Consider the following 15,573-nt stretch of genomic DNA (forward strand, 5'->3'; position numbering starts at 1 on the left):
GGAGAGACGACAATCCTGGCAACCCATTCCACTGAGTAGGCTCCCCGTCCAACATGTGTGGTACACTGATGGTAAATTCAGCTTGAGTGTGTGTGTGTGGCCACGAATTATAAAGTTATGAGATTTGTCTAAAAATGGAACAATACATTAGTGAATAAGTGGCAATTTGGTGCTTTGATAAGACCATGTCATGACATAGTTCTCATGACACTTGCGAGGTACAGCTAGTTTGTTTGTTTGTGTTTTGTTTTTCATGGCTTTATTAGACAGGACAGAGTGAGGAGCGACAGGAAATGGGATGAAGTTAGCATGCTAACCAGCTAGCCACATTCAAACTGAAGAGGCGACAATCCGATAGTAAACAACACCAACAATCTCTCTGTGCTCGGAGCTCCCAGCCTGGGCAGAGTCAGCTAATACGACTGCTAGCTGCACCGTTAACTGCGCTTACAAGCTGACGGTAGCTACAGCTAGCAGCGTTTAGCATTAGCGTTCCCTCTGGTGATATGCTGCCCATATTTGTTTGAATTCAAGAGGAGATCAATTCTTACATACTGAACCTTTAAAGGTCCAGTGAGCAGAAGTTAGTAGCACCTAGCGGTTAAGGTTGCAGATAGCAACCAACTGAATACCCCTCACCTAACCCTCCCCTTACAAATGTTTAGCAGAACCTACAAGAAATTCAAAAGGCCCTTTCTGGAGCCAGTGTTTGGTCTGTATGGCGGTGCAACATTTCTGGCAATAGATCTACCTAAATCTGACACACTGGACGTTTAATGTCAGAATGTTACGTAGATCCATTGACGATAAATCACATTTTAAGTGTCTGTGTTGGTTAGTTAGGATCAGTAGATTATTTGTCATGAAGAGAAACTCCCTACAGACTCCATTCAAAAACCATTAAAGTCCATTTAATGTTGTCTTCTTTTCAGCAAATGAAGATGTTGCTTCTTTATGCTCTTAGACTTTGTTCCTGCTGAAGCTCTTTGGCTCGAGTCTGTTCAAAGCAACGTATAAATAAATCAGACTTGATTTAATTGTACTTGACTTACCGCGGTGCTCTGCTGCTCCTCCTCGGCATCCGCCTCGTCTCCGTAAGAGGAATTAGCGCTTTGGACTTCCTGGATCTCCTCATTTAGGTGATCCAACTTTTTCATCAGCACGGTCATGGAGTCACACGCAGCAGCCTGAACACACACACACACACACACACACACACACACAGGTAAATATGGCGGAAGGGCAAACTCTGGGGTTAACTAGCACTGAGGCCTTTCAGGAGAAATCTGCTGAACCTAACACACTCCTCTTCCTCATCCACCTACTCCATCCTTCATTGCCTCCAGGTCCTTGCGGATGAACATTGTGCTTTCAGCCTAAGAAGGGGTACACAGTGTACCCTGCACTGTGGAGGAAGTGACACCTTCTAAGTGGGATTATTGGAGCAGAAGAGAAAAATAAGAGCCAAAGATAGAAGAATCAACTGTCTTTTGACGATATACAAACAGCAGTGTGGCCACATGTTGTGTTAATGTGTTGTAGTATCTGTCCATTCAACACAGCTCAGTTATGCGCATAGCTACACCCTCGCTTTCCCTCTCTTTCCCTTTCCACCCATTGGTCATGGACTCTGACTGAGACACTTGTTCATTGGCCTTCCAGGAAATGAACAAACTGCTTTGTTTCTGGGCTCCGCTGCCAATCCCAGAGTCCCAGAGGCTGATAGCAGCACATAGGGCCCCTTTGACGAGCTCGAAAGCCAAAAACAGCCCCCTCACACACTCACACACACACATGCATGCATAGACACATGCATGCCCACACCCACCCACTCAGGCACACAAACACACCCTTCTGTCCACTCCCATTCCCAAACCCATCATGTTGACCAGTTTAAAAAATATCTGCAGTAACGGCTTGGCAGTAAAGCCATTTCCTGTGTGTTACAGCCCCCACATCTCCAGATTCCTACACACAGAAGCACAGAGGGCTGTCTATGTGCAGCAGGGTGCTATTTTTACCCTCACTATGGGGGACAGAGGCAGGGCGAGGGGAGAACACAGGCAGAGGAGGCCTTTCAGTGGCATGAGTGACTGCAAACATGAGCATAAGCAGAGTGGCACGTGAGTGTGGACACTTAGTCTTCACAGCAGAGTGCTCTCAAAGTTCATGAAATGTTAATAGGCTTCTGTCCAAAGTCTTTACAGAGGATAGAGCTCTTAATGCATCAGTATATCTCTCCTGCAGGGCCATTTCATTATTTGTTTTAACTGTCTTGAAAGGCTAAAACACCTCTTATGATGATACATACTTTACGTCTAAGTATAAATAACTAAAGAGGTGTAGGCTATCCAAGGTCTGTAAGTGTCTTCTCCTTCTTCTTGGAATAATCTACAGGAGGACTTGAAATTGTCAGATTTAGGATTTAAGTCAATTTTACAAGATCGGAAAAACAGATTGCTCCTCAAGTTTCACAGATATTGTTTCAGAAAATTGTACATGATTGTTTATTTGTTTGGTGTTTTTTAAGGAGAGGAGAGGAGAGGAGAGGAGAGGAGAGGAGAGAGATGGGAAAAACTATGTAAAATGATCAGTTTTTCCTTCAGCTAAGTCTTTGTAAAATCCTTTAGCATATAGTATCAGTTTTTATCTGATCTGATTATCAGAGAGAGCAGCAGCAGCAGTGTTAAAGCCAGCTGGAGAGTGAATAAAGAGAGAGAAAAACGCATTAATAAATAAATAAAACATTATTTTCTGATTTCAGTTAGTTACACTCTTACACACTAAGTGTCATCCTATTCGGGGTTTGGCTCTTTGTTCTGCCTTTGCGTGTGTGTAGCCCTGCACTGCCCTCGGTCAAACTAACCTGCATCTCTTTCTGATAATACTACACAATAAAGAAATAAAGGAGCAGGGAAGCATCTCTGCAGAAACAGATATCGCAACACACTTCTAGTGGGTCATACTTGATAATTGAGAGATATTACTTTTTTATGAGTCCATACATTGCTTTTTTGGCCACTTGAGGGCAGTGGAAACAAGTTGAGAGTACATTATTGGCATATCATCGCCCAGTCCAAGTCCAATATTCACTCTCGTTTTGCTCTTTTTTGGTCTCCACCAACTCCTGAGAAACAAGATGGCTCTTTACGTGGAGCTAAAACCATTGTTATGAGAACAGAGAGAAAAAAACAGAACTGTAAAATTACGGATCAGAAATCTAAACAATGAACTGAAACTCTCCATAGAGCTCCGTAAAGCCACAGAGAACTACAGATTTGGGTGATAATTCTCTGTAGATTCATCACTACAAGCGACCCCCTTCACATTTTTACATTATCATTTGACGTATTGTTATTGTGAAACACTGGTTATAAACTGTTTTAAAGACAAAAAAATCTTATCATGAACCAGGACCAAGCCTGAAGTAGAATTTAACCAGCTCCCTTTTGAAAGTTTTATCAAAGAGTGAGGTATGTTATCTGCCCTCACAGGCACAAACACAACAATTGTCTGGATTTAAACATGTAATAGAAACAGTGAAAGTCCAGTGGTGCTGTCTGTTATGAAGAATACTGGAAGCTGTAGAAAGCAGCAGGAGTTTCACTTGAAAACTAATTCTGGTGATCTTCCAAATCCAGAGAAGGATAAGGGACCTTACTGCTATTAGGCTAAATATATCACTGGAAATCACAGTATTTCATAGGTGCATCTTATGTCTCCTGGGAATGAAATGATTCTTCTTTATGAGGCTCAAATCACACCTTTCTTTATCTATAAAGCCATATAACAGTTTGTAAACTATCTTGGTGTGAAAAGCCTAATTGGTTGAGACAATAATGTGGCCAATGATCAAGGCTGCAATAAAAGTGAAAACACCTACAGAACTGGGACATGATAGAAAAACTGGCTTGATGCTGGACTCAAATATCAGAGCCAAGTTTATAAGAGTCATTTCACTTTAACTCCAGTTTGATAACTTGTATTTGCTCTAACCTTCTCAAATTATTTCATTTGGCAAAGTCGTTCCCCACATTGTGCGGTGTGACGAAACTGCCTGGACCAAGATATTCCAAGAATGTGGAACCACAATGGAGCCTCTTTGACTTAACAGGTATTCAAATGAGCGCTGGTCCAATGCCTGTCAATAAGTGACTTTAAAAGCTACTTGGTCAAACTCTGAGAACGACATCACAAAAGAACAAATCCTTTCATTTCAGTCCAAGAGGAGGGAACAGTGTGCAGCTCGCCAGAGGACTGTGATGGGAACGTGCCAGCGGCTGAGGGCTGCTCTGACAGGTGTGAGAACACGGTCAGGGGCACGATCACACTAATGGATGCCCGCTGGCGCAGTGCATGCTGGGAGGCAGAGATGCCAGGCGGGGCCAGGGGAAAAATGAAAGGAATTTATGATTGAAGGTGCCAAATTTAAATTTTTATTCAGATATCCTTTTTTTCTTTGATTTCAAAACTTGATTAAGCAAAGACTCCAAATGATTGTGAACTTTTTATCTCTAAATGATGGCTGCATAATATTTATAGAAACACTACAAGTCTTGCAACTTAGACTAAAAGGAAATGGTTTGTTTAGATTATTTTTTAGATCCACATCTTTACTTCTCTTCACCAAAGAAGACTATTATGCAAAAAACATTTCTACTGCATACTTCATACTAAATGAAAGCATCTCCATGAGGATGCTCCAACTAGCCTATTGCAACATACTGTGTAGGATAAAGTAGCCTACATAGAATATGGATAATGTAATCAATTATCTTGTTCCTTGTTGGCATTAAAGCATTTGTAAATTCACAAGCTTTCAGATTTACACTCTTAAAAATCTGTGGAAGACACACTGGACCTTCAAATTGAATAAATACTGCAAGCAACAAATAGATAGTCAAGTGGAAACAAGATCCCAGTTTGAAACAGTTTGACAGTGCTGCCCTCTAGTGGTGGACGTGGGGTTCAACATTACAAACAGGCCATCAGATCCTTCAGTCAAGTAAAACTACCAATGCATTGATGTAAACAAACTTTATCACAAGTGAAATGTCTGTATTTAATATCCTATTCGAGTAAAAATAAAGTATTATCAGACAAATGTATTTAAAGTGTCAAAGCAAAGGTGCTAATGATATATTTTTTTATATCCGACATTATTTAGTGTTGTCAGAAATATTGATTTTTTGATACATATTGATTCTGAATTTTCTGAACAGTTTCAAAACATGTTTTCGGCAGTATCGATACATCGGTACCTCTCACTCTCTCTTCTCTTAAGGACTCAAAGAGAAATTTTAAAAAAAGTTTCTAATGAGTGATATATATATATATATAATGTTTCCTATGGTCATTCTGCTGTTAGTGCTACTAGCCAAGAACAGGAAAGTCATAACTCATCGTCATGTTTTGTGGCCTTGTTATTTGTATATTATAGATATTTTGAAATAAGGTATGATAAGATGTACCTTTATTGATCCCCGTAGGAGAAATGTAATTTGACACAGCAGCACAAGGGAACAAACACTATGCAAACAATAACAAAAAGTAGCAGCGCAGGGTAGGAACTGACTAAGAGAAAAATGAAATAGAATAAAGTAAAAATATACTCCAGTAAAGAAGATGATTTAGAATCAATTTTTGATTTTTCCCCACGGCATCAAACATGGCATCAAATATCAATATTTGTCAAGGTATTCTATCAAAGTTAGCAGTTCCTGTATTGTGACAATATTACTAGGTTGTTAATACTGATGCATCATTTGTACAGCAAATGACACTGTATTGTTGCAGCTGGTTTTAACTACCTTATAAAATCACATGATAAATCTGAGGGGTCATGACACGATGAATGGGAAAGTTATTTGCTCTACAAATCTTCATTCATTTTTCTCACGTTTTCTCTAGTCTTTGTCTTTTAAATGAAACCTTCTGAAAAGTTTAGAGGGGACATGTGTCTTTGGTGGAACAATAACTCCTCTGAAACATGACATACTAGAGCCAGAACCACTGGTTTAATCTTGAACTCTGTATTTTATAAGCTTATTTTAAGTAAAACAAACAAACTTTAGGTGTCAGATAAATGAGGTGTTTTTAAAAGTATAATAATTGCCTCTGAAATGTAGTGGAGTACCTCTAAACTAAACTTACATACAGCACTTAAGTAAATGTAATCAGTTATTTCCACAGGTGTGAATAATATTATAAATGATGGCTGAATACGATTTAGCTGCTCAGTTTCAGGGTCCTGGTAACGTGCATACTGGCTCTCTCACTCTCTCTTGCTGAGACACTTCAATAGGACAGAGCCATTGTCAATGTTATCATTAACGCCTGTGCTTTTCCTGCTAAGACAAGAAAAACGTCTGCTGTGAAACAGGCCTGTCTGCAGCACATTACAACACAAGCATGCAGCCACTGAACTGCTTTCTCTGGCACAGTGAGTAAGACTTCTTTCTGATTGTTATCACTCTCCTCCTGTCTTGTTATTCTTACCTGTGTTCCATTGTCCTGCGGCGTATCCTGTTCCTCCTGGCTACCTGTGAACTCAGGTTTGCCCTCGTTGGTGGGCCTCGTTGCGGTGCTATTAGGCTGGGCATCCTGTCTCTTCCTCAAGCACTTCCTGTTCCTGCTCAAGTGTCGGCGGCGACGACTGACCAGGAACTCCTTATACTGCAAGGCATCAGGAACGTCGTCCTCCTCGTCGCCATCGTCACCCTCTACCTCTTCAGTGTTGGATGAGGAGTCCCCGCTGTCAGAGCTGTCATTGGCGACAACCACCTGGTTGTCAGAGCTACATTTATGATCACGAAACACAATGGCACTCGGTTTGTGCTTCACTATCCTCAGCAGATCAAGTGAACACTCTTCTGATTCATTCATAGATGCTTGAAGATGTTTGCAACTACTTTGATCCAGGGCTGGTGAGGAGGCAGAATCAGATAAGGAGGTCTCTACAGGGCTCCCTTGTTGCTGCTGAGGTGATATGTCTCCAAAGTATTTCAAATCCTCTGCAGCTCGACTGTCCACGTCTGACACCTCCAAGTCCAGTACTGTTCCAGGAGCCACGTCTGAGCTCTGGCTGCACTCACAGTGTCCGCTCTGCTGTAAGTGATTACAGGGGGAGGTGATGTCCATCTTCAGCTCCTTACATCTTTGAGCATGACTGTCCGCAGGATCCGGAGCACAACACGGCACAGGGACAGGTTCAGACATGGTTCTCAGTTTGCCGTTGGAGCTTTGAGACAGGAAGGGAACTTGACCTTGCAGGTCACCAGCAGCCTGGGGGTAAATATGCCTGTTGGGCTGCTGCTGAACAGGCAGAGCAGCTACTGGACCTTCATGCATCACGAGGGAACCAGTTTTCAAGGCTTTTATAGTGAGTGCAACACCGGCTCGTTAATGTGAAGCAGCTGAAATGAAGCTATGTGGAGGTGAGAATTCCTTTGGCACCTGAGCTGTAGAAAAAAGAGACACAGAATGTAAATTTGGGCAAAATGATTCATGTTCACACATGTGCATACTAAAGAATAAATGTATGCACAATCCAGGGCCATTTGTATCTATAAATGTTTGTATATGTCTGGATTCAAGTCTGGATTTGCTTAGAGAGGCTTAAGTGCTCCAGAAGGGGGAAACTGTTACTGAGACAGATTTCCAATAATGGCCAATCAATCATTTTCCACCCTGAAAGTAACACTGTCTATGAAGACAACATCTATAATGCAGTACAACAGATCAAGCCTTTTTAATCACTGTAAGTCAGAAAACATTATAGATGTGACTTATAATAAATTAAAGTACACTGCAATAGTTCATGCAGTATCTCTTAACGATGATATACAGTTTTTGGACAGGAAGCCAATTAGATCACATTGTTGCCATGTTCTTCAGATATTCAATATGTTAAGCTTTGATCATTTTATCAGATTTGCTCAACTTAAACTCATCTATAACCACATACAGAGTCAGGCTCCTCGACTGTTTTATGGTGTTTTATTGTTTTGTATTACAGTTTGTGTTTCACATTGTTCTGCCTGTATTTTCTTGTATGTATTCATTGTTGAGTTAGTGTTTGTACTGTCTTTTGTGGATTTGTTTCTGAGTTTTATGTTCTTTAAAGGCCCGTCTAGGGGTGGGCATTGCAAATGAGTTTAGGCTTTGAGTGAATGAATGAATAAATGAATAAACAAACAAACAAACAATAAATAAATAATTTTATTAATAAATAATCAAATAAATGTGGAAAGTGAACTACATATGGATGTATCTAATGCACGCATCATAAAGCATTACAAATGAAATACATAATACACTATAGATGTGGTCTTCATAGAAAGTGATTTTTAGTTTTCTTCGCAAAAATGATACTTTTCTAATATTTTGATACTATAAGTATTCTACTAAAAGCCTTAGATATGAGATAAATGGGATCAGTTCGAGCCAGGATGATCACAAAAAGCCAACCAAAGCCAACAACTTTTATCTTCCCAAAAACCCCACAGAGCCGCAGTCTGTAGCATTTTTCTCAAACACATTGTTTTTTCCTGATGGATATTTTTGGCTGCAGCCAACACACACACCCTTTCCTTGCCTGGCATGTTTTCTTTGACTTTTCAAACACACGGTGGTGGGTCTTGAGCTTAGGTTAAAATCAGGGACACGGGAAGTCAGTCACAGTTGGAGGTGTTGAGGGTTCAGCTGATATACTGACGTCATTGTCATCCAGGGTAACAACAATTCTAAGCTTGAACACCAGCATAAGTCAAAGCAGCCACACCAACCACAGTCAACAACAGCAAGGAGATGAGGGGGAGAAAAATTCCCCCAAATTCCCTTAAAAAATCACTCAATTTTGTGAGTTGTTGAGTTAAAAGGAGTGTTAATAACTTCATGAAATGCTGACAACGACAAATCCTGAATTATCTGGGCCTTCTTGTAAATTCGGCACATCTCATACACTGACTTCTTTTATTCGTGCAAAAAACATTGTGTCCGTTTGTCCCAGTAATGTTTCATTCTGCCGTACTGAGTCATTTTTTCCCATTGTGTGAAGGCCATGTGTCAAATCTGTGAAAAATATTACTGCACAATAACTTAATAGCATCTTAATCTCAGAAAATACTCAATAATAAGAGAATTTGAAACTGTGACCTGTTCCTTAATAAGACAATTTAAGAACTAAAGACTAAAGACAGAGAATTCATATTTTCAACATACCAGATGTTGTTGTGAAGAAGTTGTGTCATCCAAGAACACATCCAACACAGTAGTATCCAGTATCCAGCCAAGATAAGCTCAGGGCTTATATGCTGCATGACACAGATGGTGCAGAAAGAGTGAGTTCACCTCTGAAAAGATATGAAACGTTGTGAGGGGAGGAGAGAAAAAGAAAAGGGTTGAGGAATGCTTTGCCCTCCTACATTACCTCAGCAAGAGTTCCACAGGCAGGTGTTTGTGCTGTTTGTGCAAGTGTGTGTGTGTGTGTGTGTGTGTGTGTGTGCGTGCGTATGTGTGTGTGTTCGTGAATGCAAGCATGTACAAGAGCGAGAAAAAATGTAAAAATTAACCACTTAAAGCAGATTAAGCACATAGTGCTGTGTAAGTGATCAAACAAATCAAAAAATTAGCTGCACGTACATTCGACTTTGACGAAAGATGACAGATGGTTAAAAGGCTCGGGGTCTGCGGGGCACCTCCCCCCCCTCCCCATTCCTCTTTTTCACTCATTGCTGTATAATATGGCTCAAGGCAAAGGATTTTTCACCTTGGAAGTACGTTCCTCGACAACACATGAGGTAATGCTTCAAACATGTTCCTATGCTCTTTAAATCTCTCTCACTACAGCCAAGGTTTAAGCCTCAATCAACAAGAGAGGACTTAAAGTGTTTAAAAGCTGTCGGCGAACTGTGGAATTCCTCAAGTTTGCCAGCAAACATTGAATTTCATGTTTAGGAGGGGGTCAGGAGGTAAAGACCTGCTACGTGTACGTTAACCTTGAGGATGATTTCTGCCTGTTGAGGCCTGTTTGACCCTCAAGGTCTCGGGGAGAAGAGATCTGGTCAAGGTGGAGGGTTAGGAGTGAAGATATGAATTGCTTTCTGTCGTGTCTCTTCACCCAAAAACAATTTTTATACCATGTAATAGAAACTGATGTTAAAAAACCACACAGCAGCACAAGTTGAACTATCAGGTGATGTATGAGTCAAATCCATATTTATGAATGAACTTGCTTGAATGAACTTGATAAAGTTCAGTCGTTCGTCCCAGATGTTACACTGTCCTCCATTGCCGTGATGATGGATGCATATTAATTTAACTCGAAGACGTGTTTCAATACACGCTATGCCAACCTGCCGAGACACGCTCCTCCATATATAACATTCCTGTCACCAAGAGGTATAGTTAGCTGGGTCAGGCTGGAGAAAAGCAGGGCAAAGGAAAAGGTGAGATTTGACAGGCAGATACACACAATGAAACAAATACAGAAAAGAAGGAAGACAAAGAGTATCTGTAACAGCTTAGGTTGGTTATGATTGTCTTATTTAAGTTTACAAGAGATGGTAACACTGTATGTCCACGCTGAATTATGTAAGCTGTGGTATCTTGACAGTGTGTACTGTAGACACTGTGTAAAATGCTAAAGACCACAAAGCCACATTTTGACAACAAACATTCACATGCGTGCAGTCAGTTTTTTGGGTTTTTCTCTGATTTATTGTGTTGGATTTCAAGTTATTTGCTTTTTGAAATGTTAGCAAATGTGTATTTTTAGACAAAAAAACATACATATCAGGAGCCTGTGCCACATAGCTGTTAATGAATTAGTCACCAAATAAACATCTGGACTTTTAGCTTTTTAATATCTTTTTAAAAAATCATGCTATATCGAGATAACCACCTGCAAAGGCACCAGAATACAGGAAATGGTGTCTACTATGTAAAAAATGTTTCCCACCCACATTATCAATGCCTGTTACACCCATGAAATAAAAGGCATTTAACAAGACTCCCTGTACAAAATGCAACATATTTAGAGAGAAGCCTCAAGCATATGCTACTAATACTCACAAGATGAGCTTGTCCAAAAAGCTAGCCACCTTCTTATCATGGCATGGTGACACTGAGCTTTTGTTTTCGTGGCGTGGGATTACGTCTCACATTCCTTGATGGCATCATTGTAGCCTGGCTGTGTTCAGGGTAAACGTATGCAAACCTGCTTCAAATTCCATAGAGGATATATCCAGATTAACCCTAAGTCCCTTGTAACCCCCAGTCCTCTCCTGGGTTGTGTATACTTACACACAAATCTCTACTTACACCTGGACATAACAACAGATGTTATGCACGGGTGACTCTAGTGGAGGTCATCTCTGGTGTGTTGCTGGAGAGGCACATATATCATCACAAAAGATAGTGACTGTGAGGACATCATGGACATCTATGAAGCTGAGGCTCTACAGGATCAAGCTGTTGCCCTTCAGCATAGTGCACTAATGTTGCTTTATGAAACTAATATAATACATCATTATGAATCGTTCAGGTAGAGCCCACTATGTCTGCCACTGTAAGCTTTAAAGGTACACTATATATACTATTTGAGGAAGACATTTTAATCAGAAAAGAAAGAACTGACTGTTCTTCACTGACAGTTTTTCTTTGCTTATATTTGGCGGACCCTGCCACCTTTCTAGTTTCAAACAGTGCTCTGGGGACCTTATTTTCCAAGTTTAACAGCTTGTTTCTACAATTACCTAATTTATATAGTAAATAATATAATTCTGACTTTGAATTTCTTATTTAAAACTACATAATGCATCAAAAGTACGTTCTCCCAAATAAATACTCACAGTTTTGTGGTCATCACAGTGGAAGAGGTGGAATTCGCGCTCGCGTTTAGCACTTTTGACCCGTTCGACTCTCCGTACAGGAAGAGGAACCAGGCGCGCGGATTGCTTGAGAATATTTCGCGGGAGAGTGAGTAGCTAACGACAAGCTGTCTGCTGTCAACAACACGGACCTGTAACAGCTACTGAATCCATAACACGATGAGTTTGTGGCTGGATAAATACCGACCGACCTCCCTCGGGAAACTGGACTATCATAAAGAACAAGCAACTCAGCTAAAAAACCTGGTGAGTTAATACAAACAACCGCGTTGCGTTCAGGTAATGTTAGCATTAGCATCTTAACACTGGTATCAACACTGGTATATGCTGTGCTAACTAACCTCTGTTGTCGACCCGCTCATTAAAGTGTAAATGTTATTTGAAGAGCAACCCGAGTTAAGCTAAGCTAACGTTAGCAGTGTCCATCATATCAAACACTAACGTCACCTGAGTGCCGCTATTGTTTAATTCATCTCAATATGACCCTTTGTTTCTGTGGTTAACAAGGAAATAACGGCACATAATTAAATACGTAACGTTGCTGGAGCTTCAGTAAATGTAGTGCATGTCTGCTAGCTGCTTGTCAAGAGTGGTGGTAAAAGTAATAGCCTCGTTTTCAATGTTTGTTTTGAAGGTTCAATGTGGAGACTTCCCACACTTGTTGGTGTACGGTCCATCCGGCGCCGGGAAGAAGACCCGCATCATGTGTCTGCTGAGGGAGCTGTATGGAGCTGGGGTGGAGAAGCTTCGCATAGAGCACCAGAGCATCGTGGTAAGAAGGCAAACGATGAGGCACACAGTCACTAGACCTCCTGTTCAATGCAAACATGCAGTTTCTCCAGACTTCTTCCCCTCTCAGTCTTCATGAGCTCAGAATCAAATTGTCGGGTGCATCCTCCGTTGTGTTTTGTGTTTTGTCTCCAGGCTCCCTCAAAGAAGAAAATCGAGATTAACACCATAGCCAGCAACTACCACTTGGAAGTCAACCCAAGGTAACTCAATCATGAATAAGTAGCTGTGTATGTTTACTGAAGTGCTGTTGCAGTTTGGAGTAAGGCAGAGTAATACATAGATGTCCACACATCATCTTAGATCTTGGATATTGTTATAGTATGATCTGACATACATGCAAGCTGTTTTTTCCTAGTTTAAAAGGCTGATAGATAACTGATAAATTTACATTCTTTGTATCTCAAAAGAAGTTCCTAACTTGTACATTGGGGGCCAAGAAAGGTTCAGATCTGATGAAAAAAGAGTATGCAACACTTTTTTCACTTTCTAGTCTGCTGTCAGTGATCCACACCTCATTAAAGCCCTTGGTGTACTGCCAACTAATGTATCAGAGTGTGTGGGTGCTGGTACTTGTTAAGTCAATTAAAGCAATTTGGCTTTGTATTATCAGCTATAATTTTACCAACGCTCATAACATACTTTTCCCAATATTAGGCCCTTATAATTTATCGGCCTGATATATCATTCATCCCTAATATCCTCATCACTGATGATTATTCATCAAAGATATTGCAAAGTAATTTTGAGGCCCTAGTTTGGAGGTACTCTACTCCATCACATTTATTTGACGGTGTGTAGCAGATAAAAACGCTTTAAATTTCCGTTGGACTTAAATGTGTTTATGTCCTGTGTCGTTCCAGTGATGCTGGAAACCAGGACCGTGTGGTGATTCAAGAGCTGATTAAAACGGTGGCTCAGTCACAGCAGATCCAGTCGAGCACCCAGAGAGAGTTCAAAGGTAAGAAACTACCCTAACCTGCTGGTTTATGTTGTCCTCCCTCCCTTTCTCTCTGTTAACCATCTGTCTGTGAAGCCGTCATATCGGACTGTCATTCTTGTAGTAATGACACACTTTCGTTCTCAGTGGTGTTGCTGACAGAGGTGGACAGACTCACAAAGGATGCCCAGCACGCTTTGCGCCGGACGATGGAGAAGTACATGTCCACCTGCCGTCTCATCCTGTGCTCTACCTCCACCTCCAAAGTCATCGGGCCTATTCGGAGCCGTTGTCTGGCTGTCCGAGTTCCTCTGCCAAGCACAGAAGAGGCAAGATGGAGATGATGTGGTTTAGATTGTAATTAGTAATCATCTAAAAGTATCTCATTAGAATTGGAACATTTTAACCTTGTTTTTCTTTTTGCCAGGTTTGTAATGTTCTGACATCAGTCTGTAAAAAAGAGGGTCTGCTCCTCCCACCTGAGCTGGCCAAACAAATCACTGAGAAGTCTGGTCGCAACCTCCGCAAAGCCCTTCTGATGTGCGAGGCCTGCAGGGTGCAGCAGTAAGTTATCACAACACGTATCCATCATCATTCCTCCACAACCTCATCTGTGGATTAGTATGGAATATAAATGAAAAGTATCTTCTTATTTAGCCTGCGGTAATCTCTTCCAGGTATCCGTTCTCAGTGGACCAAGATGTCCCGGTAACAGACTGGGAGGTCTACCTCAGAGAGACTGCTAATGCCATCGTCAGCCAGCAGAGCCCTCAGAGGTAGGAGAGGCAAAGACAAGAGGTTTAGTTGTTTCTGATGGCGATTAAATAATGTCAATCAGACTTGTGTAGATGTTTTAATGCCAAATCAACGTCTGTCTCTTTTCCAGGTTGTTGGAGGTTCGAGCCAGACTGTACGAGCTGCTGACTCACTGCATCCCTCCTGACATCATTATGAAGGTACCTTTACTACGTCTCATCTCCCATCTAAGTGTTGAAACTCTTTGCAGTAATGTTTAAGGTCATGAGTATTCATTTTCCTCGTCCAATCCTCTAACAGGGTCTGGTAAAAGAGTTACTCAGTAACTGCGACGGCCAGCTGAAGACAGAGGTGGCTCACATGGCAGCCTTCTACGAACACAGACTGCAGCTGGGCAACAAATCCATCTACCACCTCGAGGCCTTCACCGCCAAGTTCATGGCCATCTACAAGAAGTTCATGGAGGATGGTCTGGATGGCATGATGTTTTGAATCTGAATGGACTTAAAGATGGACAGATACTTTTCTTGACATGCTCTTACCTTTTGCCCCAAGAAGACTTTTTGCATTTAAAAATACACTGCACGGGCACAAGATGTTTTACTAAAACTCTGCAGCAGAATGTTACATTAAATGGATTTCTTTATAACGTGTAAAAAGTCTTGTGTTGCTCTGTGAGTAAGACCAAACATGGATTTTATTAGAATGAACAGACGTATCACAATCTTTGACCACCACTCCTGAAGTCATAATGAGTATGTGAGACAGACTGGAAACATGACACCATGTCTTTTTTATTGTTGGTTGTGTGATAATTACAGATAAACAAAGACTCACCACAGTCACAATAGTGTGAATAACACATTATTAGAAGAATAAAACTCTTAAAGTTTATTTATGATTTATTTTTTAATTGCAACACCAACAAATAAGACAAAAAACTGGTTGTAGACTACATTTTGACTGTTTAACCCAGCTGCCTCTCAAGCCCCATTCCCAGCCCCCACCCTTTTCCCCTCCACCAACCAACAGGATAGTAATAACTACACAAAAAAGCCTCTCTATGTATATATTTTTATGTCAGACATCAAATTTGTCCACATTAAAATTGTGTTAGTTCTACATGACTGACTCTTACTGATGACGTGTGCAAAATGCCCCATGTGCTCTGAAGCCAGTGAATACTTGGGGAGGTAA

At 40.9% G+C, this 15,573-nt stretch overlaps 2 protein-coding genes across 2 annotated transcripts in view; one reads left to right on the plus strand and one right to left on the minus strand.

The window, feature by feature from the left end:
- stard13a (StAR related lipid transfer domain containing 13a) overlaps positions 1 to 6,928 on the minus strand; it is a 60,898-nt gene extending 53,970 nt beyond the window's left edge. The window contains exons 1-2 of the mRNA XM_084372729.1: positions 6,499 to 6,928; positions 1,053 to 1,187 (exon numbers count right to left, since the gene is read on the minus strand). Coding sequence (XP_084228855.1) covers positions 1,053 to 1,187; positions 6,499 to 6,885 — 522 coding nt within the window. The 5' untranslated portion in view covers positions 6,886 to 6,928. The remainder of the gene's footprint in view (positions 1 to 1,052; positions 1,188 to 6,498) is intronic.
- A 5,003-nt stretch (positions 6,929 to 11,931) lies between these two features.
- On the plus strand, positions 11,932 to 15,500 carry rfc3 (replication factor C (activator 1) 3). The gene is made up of 9 exons (XM_084374055.1): positions 11,932 to 12,137; positions 12,526 to 12,663; positions 12,816 to 12,883; positions 13,544 to 13,641; positions 13,768 to 13,949; positions 14,048 to 14,184; positions 14,298 to 14,396; positions 14,507 to 14,576; positions 14,677 to 15,500. Exons 1-9 carry the CDS (start codon positions 12,051 to 12,053, stop codon positions 14,866 to 14,868), a joined length of 1,071 nt encoding a protein of 356 aa, XP_084230181.1. The 5' UTR covers positions 11,932 to 12,050; the 3' UTR covers positions 14,869 to 15,500.
- Positions 15,501 to 15,573: the final 73 nt, after the last annotated feature.

The sequence above is a fragment of the Pagrus pagrus genome (assembly GCF_965226575.1).
Source record: "Pagrus pagrus genome assembly, chromosome: 14".
NCBI classification, from domain to species: domain Eukaryota; kingdom Metazoa; phylum Chordata; class Actinopteri; order Spariformes; family Sparidae; genus Pagrus; species Pagrus pagrus.